Below are 14,040 nucleotides of genomic sequence, written 5' to 3' on the forward strand. Positions count from 1 at the left end.
TCCCCAAACTATCCCTGAACGTGGAGACCACCTGGTTAGATTTATCTTTGTGTCTCTCACCAGCCCATGCACAGCTATTCACTCATAAGAGCCTCTCAAAACATGTTGAATTGAATTATAATCAACTTTTAAAGGGAAATTTAAAATATATCTAATTTTTACTTAATCTTTCTACCATTTTGGTGGAATACAGAAGGAGCAGACTTCTGGTATCTCAAGAATTTCTACTTGATGGGAGATGAAGGCGAGTCTTACTGTCTTTAAAGTTCTTTCCTTTCTTAAAGGCTCAGAAAGAATCAAGAACTGGCCCCAGCTTCCTGGCTTTGAGAAAAACACTGTAGTATTTTCTTCTATCTCTGCTTCCCTAGTTCCTAATATTTTTCTTCCTACACTGTGTTTTCATTTTCTTTTCAATCATTTCTCAGTAGCAAAATAACAGTTCTGGAATGAATCAGTATTACATTACAGAACCTAAGTTAATTTTCTGTGGACAAAGGGACTCTTCTTAGGACCTCTAGAAATTCTAATTCTAAAGAGTGGTAACAGTTTCTTCCTTTTTGTGCTAATTGTTGGGCTTATATTACACTAAATTTCTTCAGTGGTTAGAAAGTCACCTGGGAGAGCCATCGCTACTTAGAGCTGCCTAAGCTTCCTCAATAAATCAGACATTAATTGGAGACAGTGTGTTAAGTTCTGGTGCTCAAACATGTCTATAATTTGATTCTGTACTTCATTTTACTAAAGGCAGACAGTCTGAAAAGGCTAGAGAATACCAAGTACCAGAAAATGATCTTACAAAGAGGTAAAAGGTGCTGTTCCTCCAGGGTATAAGGCTGGCTCTGTCTACCAGAATGTCTGGTTTTGATACCACATCCTCATTAATACTGCATACTTGATCAGGGAGGGAATTCAGGTTTGTGAAAAATCATGAGCCATGAGAAAGATTTTGTGTTTTTGTTCAATTCACTATGAACTGCTTGTAAGAACTAAAATGATCCCATCCAAATGATTCAATATTTTAGCAGAAGACTAAATATTGGTTGTATTATATTAAACACTCAGTATAAAATTAGTATTTTTTTCCTTTAGAGAATCTTATTAATTGATTCCTAAATTGAGGTTTTAGATTTTGAAATTGCTTCTTCATTCTTTCTATTTCACCTTCCAAAATTAATCCTACTTTAATAGTCAAAGTTATTCTGGTACCTACAAGAGTTTTAGGTCAAATCTGTAATAAAGTTGATAAGTTATTGTTTGTGTTCTCTGTATATTTTACAGCACATTGAGGCTCCTTTTATAGTGTAAAAAAACATTATGCCTCTTTTATTGTACTTGGAGCATGTTTTTTATTTTAAATTATTGTAGAGGTTTATAGTTGTAGCTCTGTTGTTGTGATATACTGTTGGTTAGGCATCCTATAAACATTTATTGAGCACTTATTTATTCTAGACACTTTCTAGATGCTGGGGACATACAAATGAAAAGAGATAAAATCCTTGCATTTGAGAAGCTCATATTCTAATGGGAGCAACAGACACATAAAGAGAGTTTTATTTTTTGTTATTTATATGAACCTATTTATAAACTTGGCCATTAATTAAACTATTATTTCAATGAAAATAATATGATCTGCTTTTTAAAAACAATTTCCTGAGAGATATTTCTAACTGTATAATGACCATAAAAGAAGCAAGACTTTTTGACTTCCCAAACTATTACTGCTCCACTATGTCTGTTGACAACCATGTTGTCAATGAAAGAGGGGTCCTCAGCCCTGCCTGGGCAACATAATCACCTACATGTTTTTTAGGATAGTCATCAGGGGATCTCCCCAGACATTCAGATTTAATACAATGTGACCACAAAATCAGCTGCATTCCTCAGAAACCAATTCTGGCTAACTTAGACAGAAAGGGGATTTATTGGAAGGATTTGGAAGTAACTCACAGAATTGACATTATGGTTGGAATACACACATTTAGAGGAAAGAACATAAAAGTACCATTTGGTACAGAATCTACACAGGAAAACAAAAATGAACAGGAAATTCAACTGAAAGGTTTGATTACATAGAAGATGAAAGCTATGAAAAGCCCAACTTAAGATGGCAAACTAGCTCAGGGATTGGTAACAGCAGTAAGCCACTTCCATCATGGGCTGGAGACAAAAGGAGAGGAGGAAGTGTTAGCAGATCCTGGGGACCAGGTGGAAGTTAGAACCATGGCAGGTCTGTCTGACAGGAACTAGAATGGTAGAGGAGATGCACCTGCTTGCTGGGGACTCTACTGAAGTCAGAGAGGGAGAAAGAGAAATACTGTGACTTCTTCCCACTCTCCAACCTCCTTCTAGTTCCCACCTCCTGGACAAACACAGCTGGCATCCAGCAGGTGTGCAGGCTAGGGGGGCTAATACAGCCCAACACTGATGCTGAGCAAAGTCTGGAAGGGTGAGGAATGGATCTTAAGGTAAACAAGGCCAGAACTGGCCCATGTTGGTTTTTAATCCAAGTTTTATTATTAACTTACTGGGAGAACTTGAATAAGTCATTTTCCTTCTCAGACCTTACTTCTTTCATCTGTAAAATTAAAATGTGGGACTATGAATTTCTAATGTCATTATGATTCCTGGCTAGTCCTTGAGTTAGCTCACATTTTACCTTAGAAGTGCTTCTACATTATGACTCACTTTCAGTTGTATGGATACAAAAGTTTTAGATCTTTTCCTGCAAATTCATACTATTAACTCTGTGATTTCATTTTACTTTATATGAATGTATTGCCATTTATGTGTAGTTTTGAAGATTCAGCCAAACAATTCAGGGAGATATGCTGCCTGTGTTTGTTTTTCCACCTTATGTGGATTCTTTCTTTCACTGGAACAATATCAATGTAACAGGAAGTTTTTAACGTGTATTATGGATGGCAGTTATGAACAGTCTTTTTTTCTTAATGTAAAGAGATTGGTTCTTTCTAAGTGACAGTGAGCCAGTTGAACAACTTGCTCCCTTCCCTTCAATCAAAATATGAGTCTCATCACAAAATGCAAACAAAAGCTTTATAAGTACTTTGACAATATGAACACACACTGATTTACAAGAGTTTTTCCTTTGCTTCTGCTGACTGATTATCTAAAGTGGGTCAGAGTCCTGCTTCCACCCAGGAGGAAGAAAGCTTGAAAGAGTGCTTCTCCAACCCTAACAATGAAAAAAACCAGATAAACCACAAAATCACAATTTTTCTCAAACCCATAAGAGAGCTGACATTGCAGGCAAACAAAAATGGGCAATGCCCTGCTCCTAATTAAGATGAGACATGTGCCAAGGAGTTCACCTGTGGCAGACAGAGCATTCCTACAAGCAGAAGAAATGATGAAAGAGGATAGAGCAAAAGCAAAAGACATATTTGAAGAGATAATAGCTGATATTTTCCAAAAATAGTGAAAGATCCAAGAAGCTCAGAGAATGTCATGCAGGATTAAAAAAAAAAATAAAATAAAAGCAAAATAAAATTCTTAAAACAAAAAATAACCAAAAACAAAATCCACACCTAGATTCATCACATTTAAACTGCTAAAAAACAAATATCTTCAGAAATCTTGACGGTAGCCCAAGAAAAAGATATAATTACCTATAGACCTATAGATGAACAAAGCTAGAAATCTCTAAAATCTCATTAGAAAAATGTAAGCCAAAAGCCAATAAAGTGACATCTTTCCAGTACTAAAAAATGTATATATAATTCTATATTCATCAAATGTATACAGAATTCACAATTCTATAGAGAAAAAACCTTTCAAAAATGAAGACAATATGCTTTTTCTTCAGGTAGACAAAAACTGATAGAATATCTACTAGATTTGTGCTACAAGAAATATTAAAGTAGATTTCAGCCAGGAACAAATGATGCCAGACAGAAACTTGAATCTACACGAACTGGTTTACAGATAGTGATGCTCCTGGGACACATGTAAGAATAAGCATGAATTCCCTCCTGTGGGATGTGCCTCAACATATATTATGGCATCCCTGCTACTTATAACATAGCAGACCAAGTAACCCGAAAACTCTCCCACCAGAAAATACCTAGGAAGTCTGGATAAAAAAAAATAACTTATGTAAATGTGTAGCTAAGCGTGTAAAAAAAAAAAAAGAAAGAAAAGGCAAATCCATAGGATTCAAATCCTCAGGAAAATAAGAACCAGAGCAGTAGGCTACTGAGCCCTTGAAACCTGGGTTTTAACAGCCCTGCTAAAGCAGGAGAAAAGGTCTTGGGATGGTGAAGTCAGGGGGACTGGTAACAAAATCCCCATTTAAACCTGAAAAACGTCAAAGGCTACCAAAACATTAGCACAAGGAAAAATGTCTATCTTGGTTCCGAGGGAGGGAAAGAGGGACTCTAGGGAATTCATATTGGACACGTGTCTTCTACAGGTTTGGGGTTTGGACACGCATGCTCAGTCCAGGAAACCCTAAGCCAAGAAATTCCCAGAAAGGCAGTCTATGTGGTCTAACCTTTGGTAACCAGGCAGAAGTAAATGCTAATCCTTTCTGAAGAGATGTATCCTTAAACTAGCAAAGGATTCCACAGATAAAGCCCTTATGAAAATGAATTCATGATTCAGCCCAGGATCTGCACTATTTTTCAAAAAGCCATAGAAAAGAACTTGACCTTCTGTCTCCTGTCTTCCCAAGCTGGCCATTCTTATTATGGTCCTGCTAATCAGCCAGCATTTTCATGTCCCATAACAACTGTTCTTTCCTGCCTTATAAGAGAGGTCCTTGAAGGCCATATTAGTACTGTCTCACTGTCTACTACACTGTAGCTACCAAATAAATAATCAGATTAACACTGAACACCTTCACTTACTAGCTGTGTGCTCTTGAGCAAGTTAGACAATCTCTCTATTGCTCAGTCTCTTATCCAGAATTTCAGAAAACCACCTTACCCAAATAGGTAATCTTGAATTTTGGTTTTCTCATGGGATGAAGAGGAAGTCCGCCCCATATCAAGGAGGTCTCCCATCCTTGCAACTGAAGATTGTAATAAGCAGTTGCATCTTGACTGCTACTCTGGGAAATTACATGTGTGGACTAGACTTAGCTAGAATCAATCAAAACCAAGAGCTGAAGGAATGCATACCTATGAGTTTTGATGTGAAATACAGAATCTTTGTTGCCAATGTTTCGTACCAGCAGGATCTTCTGAGTGCTGTATTTGACAGGGCATGTGGAAAAATTCAGCTTGTCAGGAAAATCTATGATGGCTCGTGCACCTCTAGCTTTGATGGGCACAATAAACTTTTCTCTTTCAGTAACACAGGTCAACATATGGGCATAATCCTACAAGAGAAGGAGACAATCATTACTTGTGAAAACACCAACATGATCAAGATAACTACAAGAAATATGGCTGTATGCCAAGCATCTTGGAAAACAGTGTAGTCTATGTGTATGTATATATTTTATGAAACCTTCTCAAGAAAGATGTACTTTCAATGCGATTAATTAAAATTCAATGAGATTAATTAAAACCTACAAGCCAATAGAGAAGCTTATACTTCTTGTGTTTCTCAGACATTAGGGAGGTGGGATGCAGGATAGTTGAGGTGCATTCTTCTTCAGACCAGAGGAGGTTCACACCAGTAACTTCATGTCCTCCTTCTAAACCCTACCAACTGATCCTTCAAGCCATCTATTAGACTGATAGCTCCAATTAATGGTCTCTAACCATACTCTTGCAATATGACTGTACAGCTTCTCCATCATGAGTGGAGTCTATTTCTTCAACTGTGTTCTAACCAATGGAATTTGGTAGAAGGTATGCTATGCCAGGTCCAGGCTAAAGCCTCAAGAAGTTTTGGGCATTTCCGGTCTAGCTCTTGAAATCATGCCATGTAAGTAAGTCTGGTCTAGCCTACTGCAAGATGGCAGCCCAGTTATCCCAGCCAGGGCCATGCTAGACCAGACTGAGGCACCAGATATGTGAGACAGCCCAGCCAAGTTAAGTAGTTGCTTACTCAACTCATGAGTGGGTCCCATCAAGTTTAGGTAAACAACAGTCTTATGAGCCTTAATACTTGAATTTGGGAGTGGTCTGTCATTATATAACAATAGATAAGAACACAGAGCCATTTCAAACCTCACCTCATGTGCAAAGCTATTAATGACCATTCCAAATAAAAATGCTGAGGTCTTGGGCATCTATCTTCCCCTGTCTTAAGTTTAAATGCATAAATGCGACAGAAGTACTGAATCAAGTCACCCTTTACCTCCTCTCATAAAATTGGAATTCTTACCCTCAATGCACCAAAGTTAAAAGTAAACCCTCACCAACAAGCAAACCTAAACGTGAAAGTGAAGTGTTAACAGTCCCCTCAAGAATAGGCCAGAAGCTCAGAATCACCGTGAAAGGAATTTTCTATCTAAACCAGGATCATTTTCCTTCAAGTTTCCCCAGCATTTTAGCATGTGTTTTTGGCTGCAAGACAATCCTGATTAAGCATTATGGCCTCTTGGAACTCAAGTTTCCTTTTGGTAATCACATAACAAATGGTTTTCAGTGGTGAGGGTTTTCAAACCTCTTTGGACTTGAAGTACTGAGCAGAAAACGGGAATGTCTGACAAACTGACAATTAGACCTTAAGGCCATGCACTCAGTTTCATGAAACCCACAGGACAAGTAGAAAGCAGTGGTACTCTCAATTAGTCTATTCATCCAACCATGTGAATCAGTGTTCAGGTGCCAGGCACTGAGCTGGGTCTGGGTGAACAACTGAGTAGTAAACACAGACATGGATCACCTTGAGCTTACACAGTGATGGCGGAGACAATGAATGAGTGAATAAGGCATATCTAATGTACAATGTAATACATACACAAATATATAAAAACATATAAAGATAAAACAGCTAGGAGTGGTCTCATGCTGCTACTGCTGCTGCTGCTAAGTCACTTCAGTCTTGTCCGACTCTGTGCGACCCCATAGACGGCAGCCCATCAGGCTCCCCCGTCCCTGGGATTCTCCAGGCAAGAATGGGAGTGGGTTGCCATTTCCTTCTCCAGTGCATGAAAGTGAAAAGTGAAAGTGAAGTCACTCAGTCGTGTCCAACTCTTCCTGACCCCATGGACGACACAGCCTTAAATCTGCAGTCTCTCTGCCTCCCTGAACTCCAAACTCACACCCAGCAGCCCAATCAGCATCTCAATGGCTACAAACTTACCATGGCCCAGAGCAAAGTCCCTGACTAATGCCATTGCCTACAACTGTACACAGAGAGACCCTGCCAAGGGAAAGAATGGGGCCTGAAATCCAGTTCACTCTGGCAGTGCCTACTGAATCAGTCTACAGGAGCAGCCTTTTCTCATGCCCACAAGAGCTCCACAATGCTGACTGAGGTCCTGATCATGACCTTCTTTCCACTTTAAATCTGTCCCTTTACTGCCTCCCCATCTCGGTACTGGCATCTACATCCTTCCAGAGGCCTGGATTTAATATTTTGGCATGAGACATCCTTGATTGCTCTATTTCTCAATTTCTTAGTAAACATATAGGACTGACCTTCAAAATATATCTAGACCACAATTAGGTCTCACTACCTCTACTCTGCCATCCTGACCTGACCCTACCCTCTCCAAAAACATGAATGATGCTGAAAGCTGATCATGATGCACCTGACTTGTTTTAGAAGAATGACCAGCTGCTATGCAGGCAACGAACCGTAAGGAGGCTAAGAGGAAAAAAGGGTGGCCAGTTAGGAAGCCACTGCAGCAGTCCAAGCAAGAGATGACACTGACCCGGCTTAGTACAATAAATGCTTAGCCTAGTGCTTGGTGAGTAGCAAGTATTCAATGAACGTTAGTTGTCATTACAAAAATGTTGCATAAAACACAATGATTTGCACAAGGCATGTAGGAAAAACTCAATTTCTACTCTTGTTAGGATAATAATGGTAATCCTGGTGATTAATGATGATAATGATAGAACAGGATCATTTTGGAAAACAACACGGACTTCAAAGAAAGTTAAATGGTGAAATGACAATACAGGAAGGGGCTGCTTTAGGTTAGAACAGCCAAGAAGGCCTCCCTGAGGACGTGACCTCTGAATGGAGACCTGAACAAGAAAACATCCAGTCACGCAAGGTCTAGAAATGCAGTGCTCCTGGCGAGGGGAGTTGCAAACATGAAGGTCCCAAGGTAGGAGCAAGTCATGAAAATTAGTGGGCAGGATTCATGGCATTTATTTAGATTTCATGAATTTCATGAACTGGACTCTTAGTTCCTCCATTGGTTTTGGTTTCTGCACAGTAAGAGCAGGCTCAAAAATTATGCCATTCAGATATAAGGAAGTACAAGTCCCATGAAGCATACTTGATCCTAGAACACTCCACAGAATTCAACAATGAAACAGTCTAGTCTGATTACATCAGAATCCTAAAGAGATAAGTACTGTTTTCACTTTTTCTTAGGAGATCAAACCCAGCAAGCAAAGGTTTTGTTGGGAATTAGAAACTGGAAGCTGCTGGCATATGTGGAAACTTAATATTATTAACTGAGGCTTTGACAGAGAGAACAAAAGATGCTGCTGAATCCATGAAGAGAGGTGATCCGCAAGTAATGTTTTTTATATTTACATAATTCTCTGTCTTGTTCTATAAGGAATTGAAGACAGCTGAAAATAGTGTAGCTAGTCGAAATATTCACAGGGATGTGTTCAAATCTTTTCAAATTTCCCAATGAGGAAGATTTGAAATTTTATCAGAATTATATACTTTTTCATAATCAAGTCACATAAAAGAATATGAAGGAATTCTTCACACAACTCCTTAAAAATGTATTCTAATCGCTAAAGTTCTATATTTAAGATGACTATATTAGATTATATAATATACAATTATATATTGCTCTATTGGCTTAAAATTAATCCATGTGTTGTGACTTGGGAGGATTTGTCAGCCTGCAAGCTAAGCAACTGCTTTAGCTGATGTACTTCCTTCCACTGTACTTAAATTCAGAGCAACCAGGTCACCATTCAGAGCCAAAATATTTATTCCTCACTCTTTCTCCTCTACTATGAGAGACTTAGTCATGAATTACTTTACATCCTAAAAATGCTAAATGGTCTCCAGACGAAATTTCCAATCCAGTTTTTTGTCCATTAGCCTCCCTTCCAACATGCCTATCCTCCAAACTTAAAAAAAAAAAAAAAAAATGCAGTGGAATACAAAAGTGGCAGATTTGACTCTGAGAAGTGGAAAAAATGAATCTTGATTTTATATTAGCTCCATGACAGAAAGCAAATGTGACAATAATTCTGTCCTTTAATGTCTTAGGCAAAGAAAAATGATGTCTCCTACGGCAGCAAACAACTCCCCAGGCATTCAAGAGTGAGCTCAGCCCGTGGTTAAGCCCTTGCAATCCTCTTTCTGCCTTTTCTCCACTCCTAAACTTGAGGTGGAAGGACTAACACAGTAAAACCAGGTATGATTAGGACTCAGCACATCTAATAATCACTGTCCTTGAAAAACATTATAAATTTCCTATCCACTTAAAACTACTTTATAGTATATTCTCTATCTGAAATTCACCTTTCTAAAGGGAAGAATCAGTTCTCAAGTCCAAATCAGTTTAAAAACAAGACTAATCAGGTCTCATGAGCCTTATTCTCTATCACTCTTGACTCTTCATATGATGTAGCTGAGGTCTCAGCTTCTTAGGGGCACCTACACTTTTCCATCTATTAAAAGGGAATAACCTCTGACCTTTGGCTTGTGAAGACACCCAAGGAATTTCAAATTTATTTTGATCACTTTTATCATTAGTATATAACAATAATGTGGTTACCTCATGATTCATATACAAATCATCCATTTAAGGTAATTAATATCCTCTTGAGCTTTTTTGCTAAGTTACGTTAAATCTACCAGTCTACCTGTGTCTAAGTCCATATACTCTGCCTTCACTCCTGTTCTTATCTAAGACCAACTTCTTGCCTCCAATACTAGATCAACCTTTTTACTCACCTCAGGATTTTCCCGAAGCAGCAATTTTCCCTCTTCACGGAATATTCACAGCTTATAACAACGCTTAAATTGCTTAAATAAACATCAGCTTATAACAATGCTTAAATCGCTTATGCAAACATCAGCTTATAACAATGCTTAAGTAGCCTCACCTTAAATATTAAATAAACAACCCTCAATTTCAACACCCACCTCTAGCTACTGCCCCATTTTCCAATTACTCTTTATAGCAAAACTCCTCAACAGTGTTATTATACTCAATATCACCACCTCTTCATTTTCCATTCTTTCTTCTACCCACCACATCAGGCTTCTGTACCCAACATTCCACAGAAACTGTTCTCACCGAGGTCACTAATGACTTTGCCAAACCCAAAGGCTAAGTCTACATCCTTGCTTTATTCTATTCTTAATAGCTTTGGGCACAGTGGATTACTTATGTTTTTCATAATAAATTGATTTTATTGAAGTACAGTTGACTTACAATATTTCAGGTGCACAGCAAGGTGATTCAGTTATACATATACACACATATTATTTTTCAGGTTATTTTCCATTATAGGTTATTAGGGATCAAGACCATCCCCAAGAAAAAGAAATGCAAAAAAGCAAAATGGCTGTCTGAGGAGGCCCTACAAATAGCTGTGAAAAGAAGAGAGGTGAAAAGCAAAGGAGAAAAGGAAAGATACACCCATTTGAATGCAGAGTTCCAAAGAATAGCAAGGAGAGATAAGAAAGCCTTCCTCAGAGATCAATGCAAAGAAATAGAGGAAAACAATAGAATAGGAAAGACTAGAGATCTCTTCAAGAAAATTAGAGATATCAAGGGAACATTTCATGCAAATATGGACTCAATAAAGGACAGAAATGGTATGGACCTAACAGAAGCAGAAGATATTAAGAAGAGGTGGCAAGAACACACATAAGAACTATACAAAAAAGATCTTCATGACCCAGATAATCATGATGGTGTGATCACTCACCTAGAGCCAGACATCCTGGAATGTGAAGTCAAGTGGGCTTTAGGAAGCATCACTATGAACAAAGCTAGTGGAGGTGATGGAATTCCAGTTGAGCTACTTCAAATCCTAAAAGATGATGTTGTGAAAGTGCTGCACTCAATACATCAACAAATTTGGAAAACTCAGCAGTGGCCACAGGACTGGAAAAGGTCAGTATTCAATCCAATCCCAAAGAAAGGCAATGACAAAGAATGCTCAAACTACCACACAACTGCACTCATCTCACACGCTAGGAAAATAACACTCAAAATTCTCCAAGCCAGGCTTCAGCAATACGTGAATTGTGAACTTCCAGATATTCAAGCTGGTTTCAGAAAAGGCAGAGGAACCAGAGATCAAATTGCCAACATCCACTGGATCATCAAAAAAGCAAGAAAGTTCCAGAAAAACATCTATTTCTGCTTTATTGACTATGCCAAAGCCTTTGACTGTGTAGATCACAACAAACTGTGGAAAATTTTGAAAGAGATGGGAATACCACACCACCTGACTTGCCTCTTGAGAAACCTGTATGCAGGTCAGGAAGCAACAGTTAGAACTGGACATGGAACAACAGACTGGTTCCAAACAGGAAAAGGAGTACGTCAAGGCTGTATATTGTCACCCTACTTATTTAACTTATATGCAGAGTATATCATGAGAAACGCTGGGCTGGATGAAGCACAAGCTGGAATCAAGATTGCTGGGAGAAATATCAATAACCTCAGATATGCAGGGGACATCACTCTTATGTCAGAAAGTGAAGAATTAAAGAGCCTTTGATGAAAGTGAAAGAGGAGAGCGAAAATGTTGGCTTAACACTCAACATTCAGAAAACTAAGATCATGTCATCTGGTCCCATCACTTCATGGCAATTAGATGGGGAAACAGTGGAAACAGTGGCAGATTTTATTTTGGGGGGCTTCAAAATCACTGCAGATGGTGACTGCAGCCATGAAATTAAAAGACACTTACTCCTTGGAAGGAAAGTTATGACCAACCTAGACAGCATTTTAAAAAGCAGAGAAATTACTTTGTCAACAAAGGTCCATCTAGTCAAGGCTATGGTTTTCCAGTGGTCATGTACGGATGTGAGAGTTGGACTGTGAAGAAAGCTGAGCGCTGAAGAATTGATGCTTTTGAACTGTGGTGTTGGAGAAGACTCTTGAGAGTCCCTTGGACTGCAAGGAGATCCAACCAGTCCATCCTCAAGGAAATCAGTCCTGGGTGTTCATTGGAAGGACTGATGTTGAAGCTGAAACTCCAATATTTTGGCCACCTGATGCAAAGAGCTGACTCATTTGAAAAGACCCTGATGTTGGGAAAGATTGAAGGCAGGAGTAGAAGGGGACGACAGAGGATGAGATGGTTAGTTGGCATCACCAACTCAATGGACATGAGTCTGGGTAAACTCTGGGAAATGGTGATAGACAGGGAGGCCTGGCGTGCTGGAGTTCACGGGGTCACAAAAAGTCGGATACGACTGAGCGACTGAACTGAACTGACAGGTTATTACAAAATCTTGATTACAGTTCCCTGTGCTATAGAGTAATTCTTTGTTGCTTGTTGTATATCTATTGTTTTAATTAGAAATCTAGCATTCTAGTCACACTAAGTCAAACAAGTGGAGTCAAAATGTCATAAATATTTTAGTGCTTCTTTTTTAATATACTTTATCTATTGACTACACTAAGGCCTCTGGCTGTGTGGATCACAATAAACTGTAAAAAATTCTTAAAGAGATGGGAATAACAGACCACTTCACCTATCTCCTGAGAAACCTGTGTGCAGGTCAAGAAGTAACAGAACCTAACATGGAACAATGGACTGGTTCAAATTGGGAAAGGAGTACAAAAAGGCTGTATATTGTCACCCTGCTTATTTAACTTCTAGGCAGAGTACATCGTATGAAATGTCAGGCTGGATGAATTACAAGCTGGAACCAAGACTGCTGGGAGAGGTACCAACAACTTCAGGTATGTAGATGATACCACTCTATTGGCAGAAAGTAAAGAGGAACTAAAGAGTCTCTTGATAAGGGTGAAGGAGGAGAGTGAAAAAGCTGGCTTGAAACTCAACATTCAAAAAATTAAGATCATGGCATCTGGTCCCTTCACTTCAAGGCAAATAGAAGGTGAAAAAGTGAAGCAGTGGTAAAGTTTATTTGGGGGGGCTCCAAAATCACTGTGAATGGTGACTGCAGCCATGAAATTAAAAGATGCTGCTCCTTGGAAGGAAAGCTATGACAAACCTAGATAGCATATTAAAAAGCAGAGATATCACTTTGCTGACAAAGGTCTGTGTAGTCAAAGCTATGGTTTTTCTAGTATGTACAGATGTGAGAGCTGGACAATAAAGAAGGCTGAACACTGAAGAACTGATGCTTTTGAATTGTTGTGCTGGAGAAGGCTCTTGAGAGTCCCGTGGACAGTAAGGAAATCAAACCAGTCGATCCTAAAGGAAATCAACCCCAAAAATTCATTGGAAGGACTGTTGCTAAAACTGAAGCTCCAATACTTTGGCCACCTGATGTGAAGAGCTGACTCATTGGAAAAGACCCTCCTGCTGGGAAAGACTGAAGGCAAAGGGGGAAGGGGTGGAGGAAGAGATAGATAGCATCACCAACTCAATGGACACAAATGTGAGCAAACTCTGGGATATAGTGGAGAACAGAGGAGCCTGGTGGGCTTATAGTCCATGGAGTTGCAAAGAGTTAGACACAATTCAGTGACTAAAAAATAACAATCCATCTGGACTATGAAGCACTGCAGTCTCTGGGTTTCCCTCCTACTTCATGACTACTTCTTCTTAGCATCATACTCTGCTGACCACCAAGGGTGGTACCTACATTTATGATTTGTGATTTTTAAATGTTTGCCTGTAGCCCCAACACTTCCCCTTTACTGAAGACCATTGTGTCCAACTGCTTCCTTGATATTTCTACTTGGATGTCTAAAGGGAAATTTAAACTTAACATGTAAAACTGAGTTCCTGGTTCCCTTCCTCACTCCTCCCACTG

The 14,040-nt window shown here is 39.0% G+C and overlaps 1 protein-coding gene across 1 annotated transcript in view; it reads right to left on the minus strand.

The window, feature by feature from the left end:
* Positions 1–14,040, minus strand: part of HYDIN (HYDIN axonemal central pair apparatus protein) — a 339,548-nt gene that overhangs the window by 280,390 nt on the left and 45,118 nt on the right. The window contains 1 exon segment of the mRNA XM_070388036.1: positions 5,139–5,338. Coding sequence (XP_070244137.1) covers positions 5,139–5,338 — 200 coding nt within the window.

The sequence above is a fragment of the Bos mutus genome, chromosome 18, assembly GCF_027580195.1.
Source record: "Bos mutus isolate GX-2022 chromosome 18, NWIPB_WYAK_1.1, whole genome shotgun sequence".
NCBI classification, from domain to species: domain Eukaryota; kingdom Metazoa; phylum Chordata; class Mammalia; order Artiodactyla; family Bovidae; genus Bos; species Bos mutus.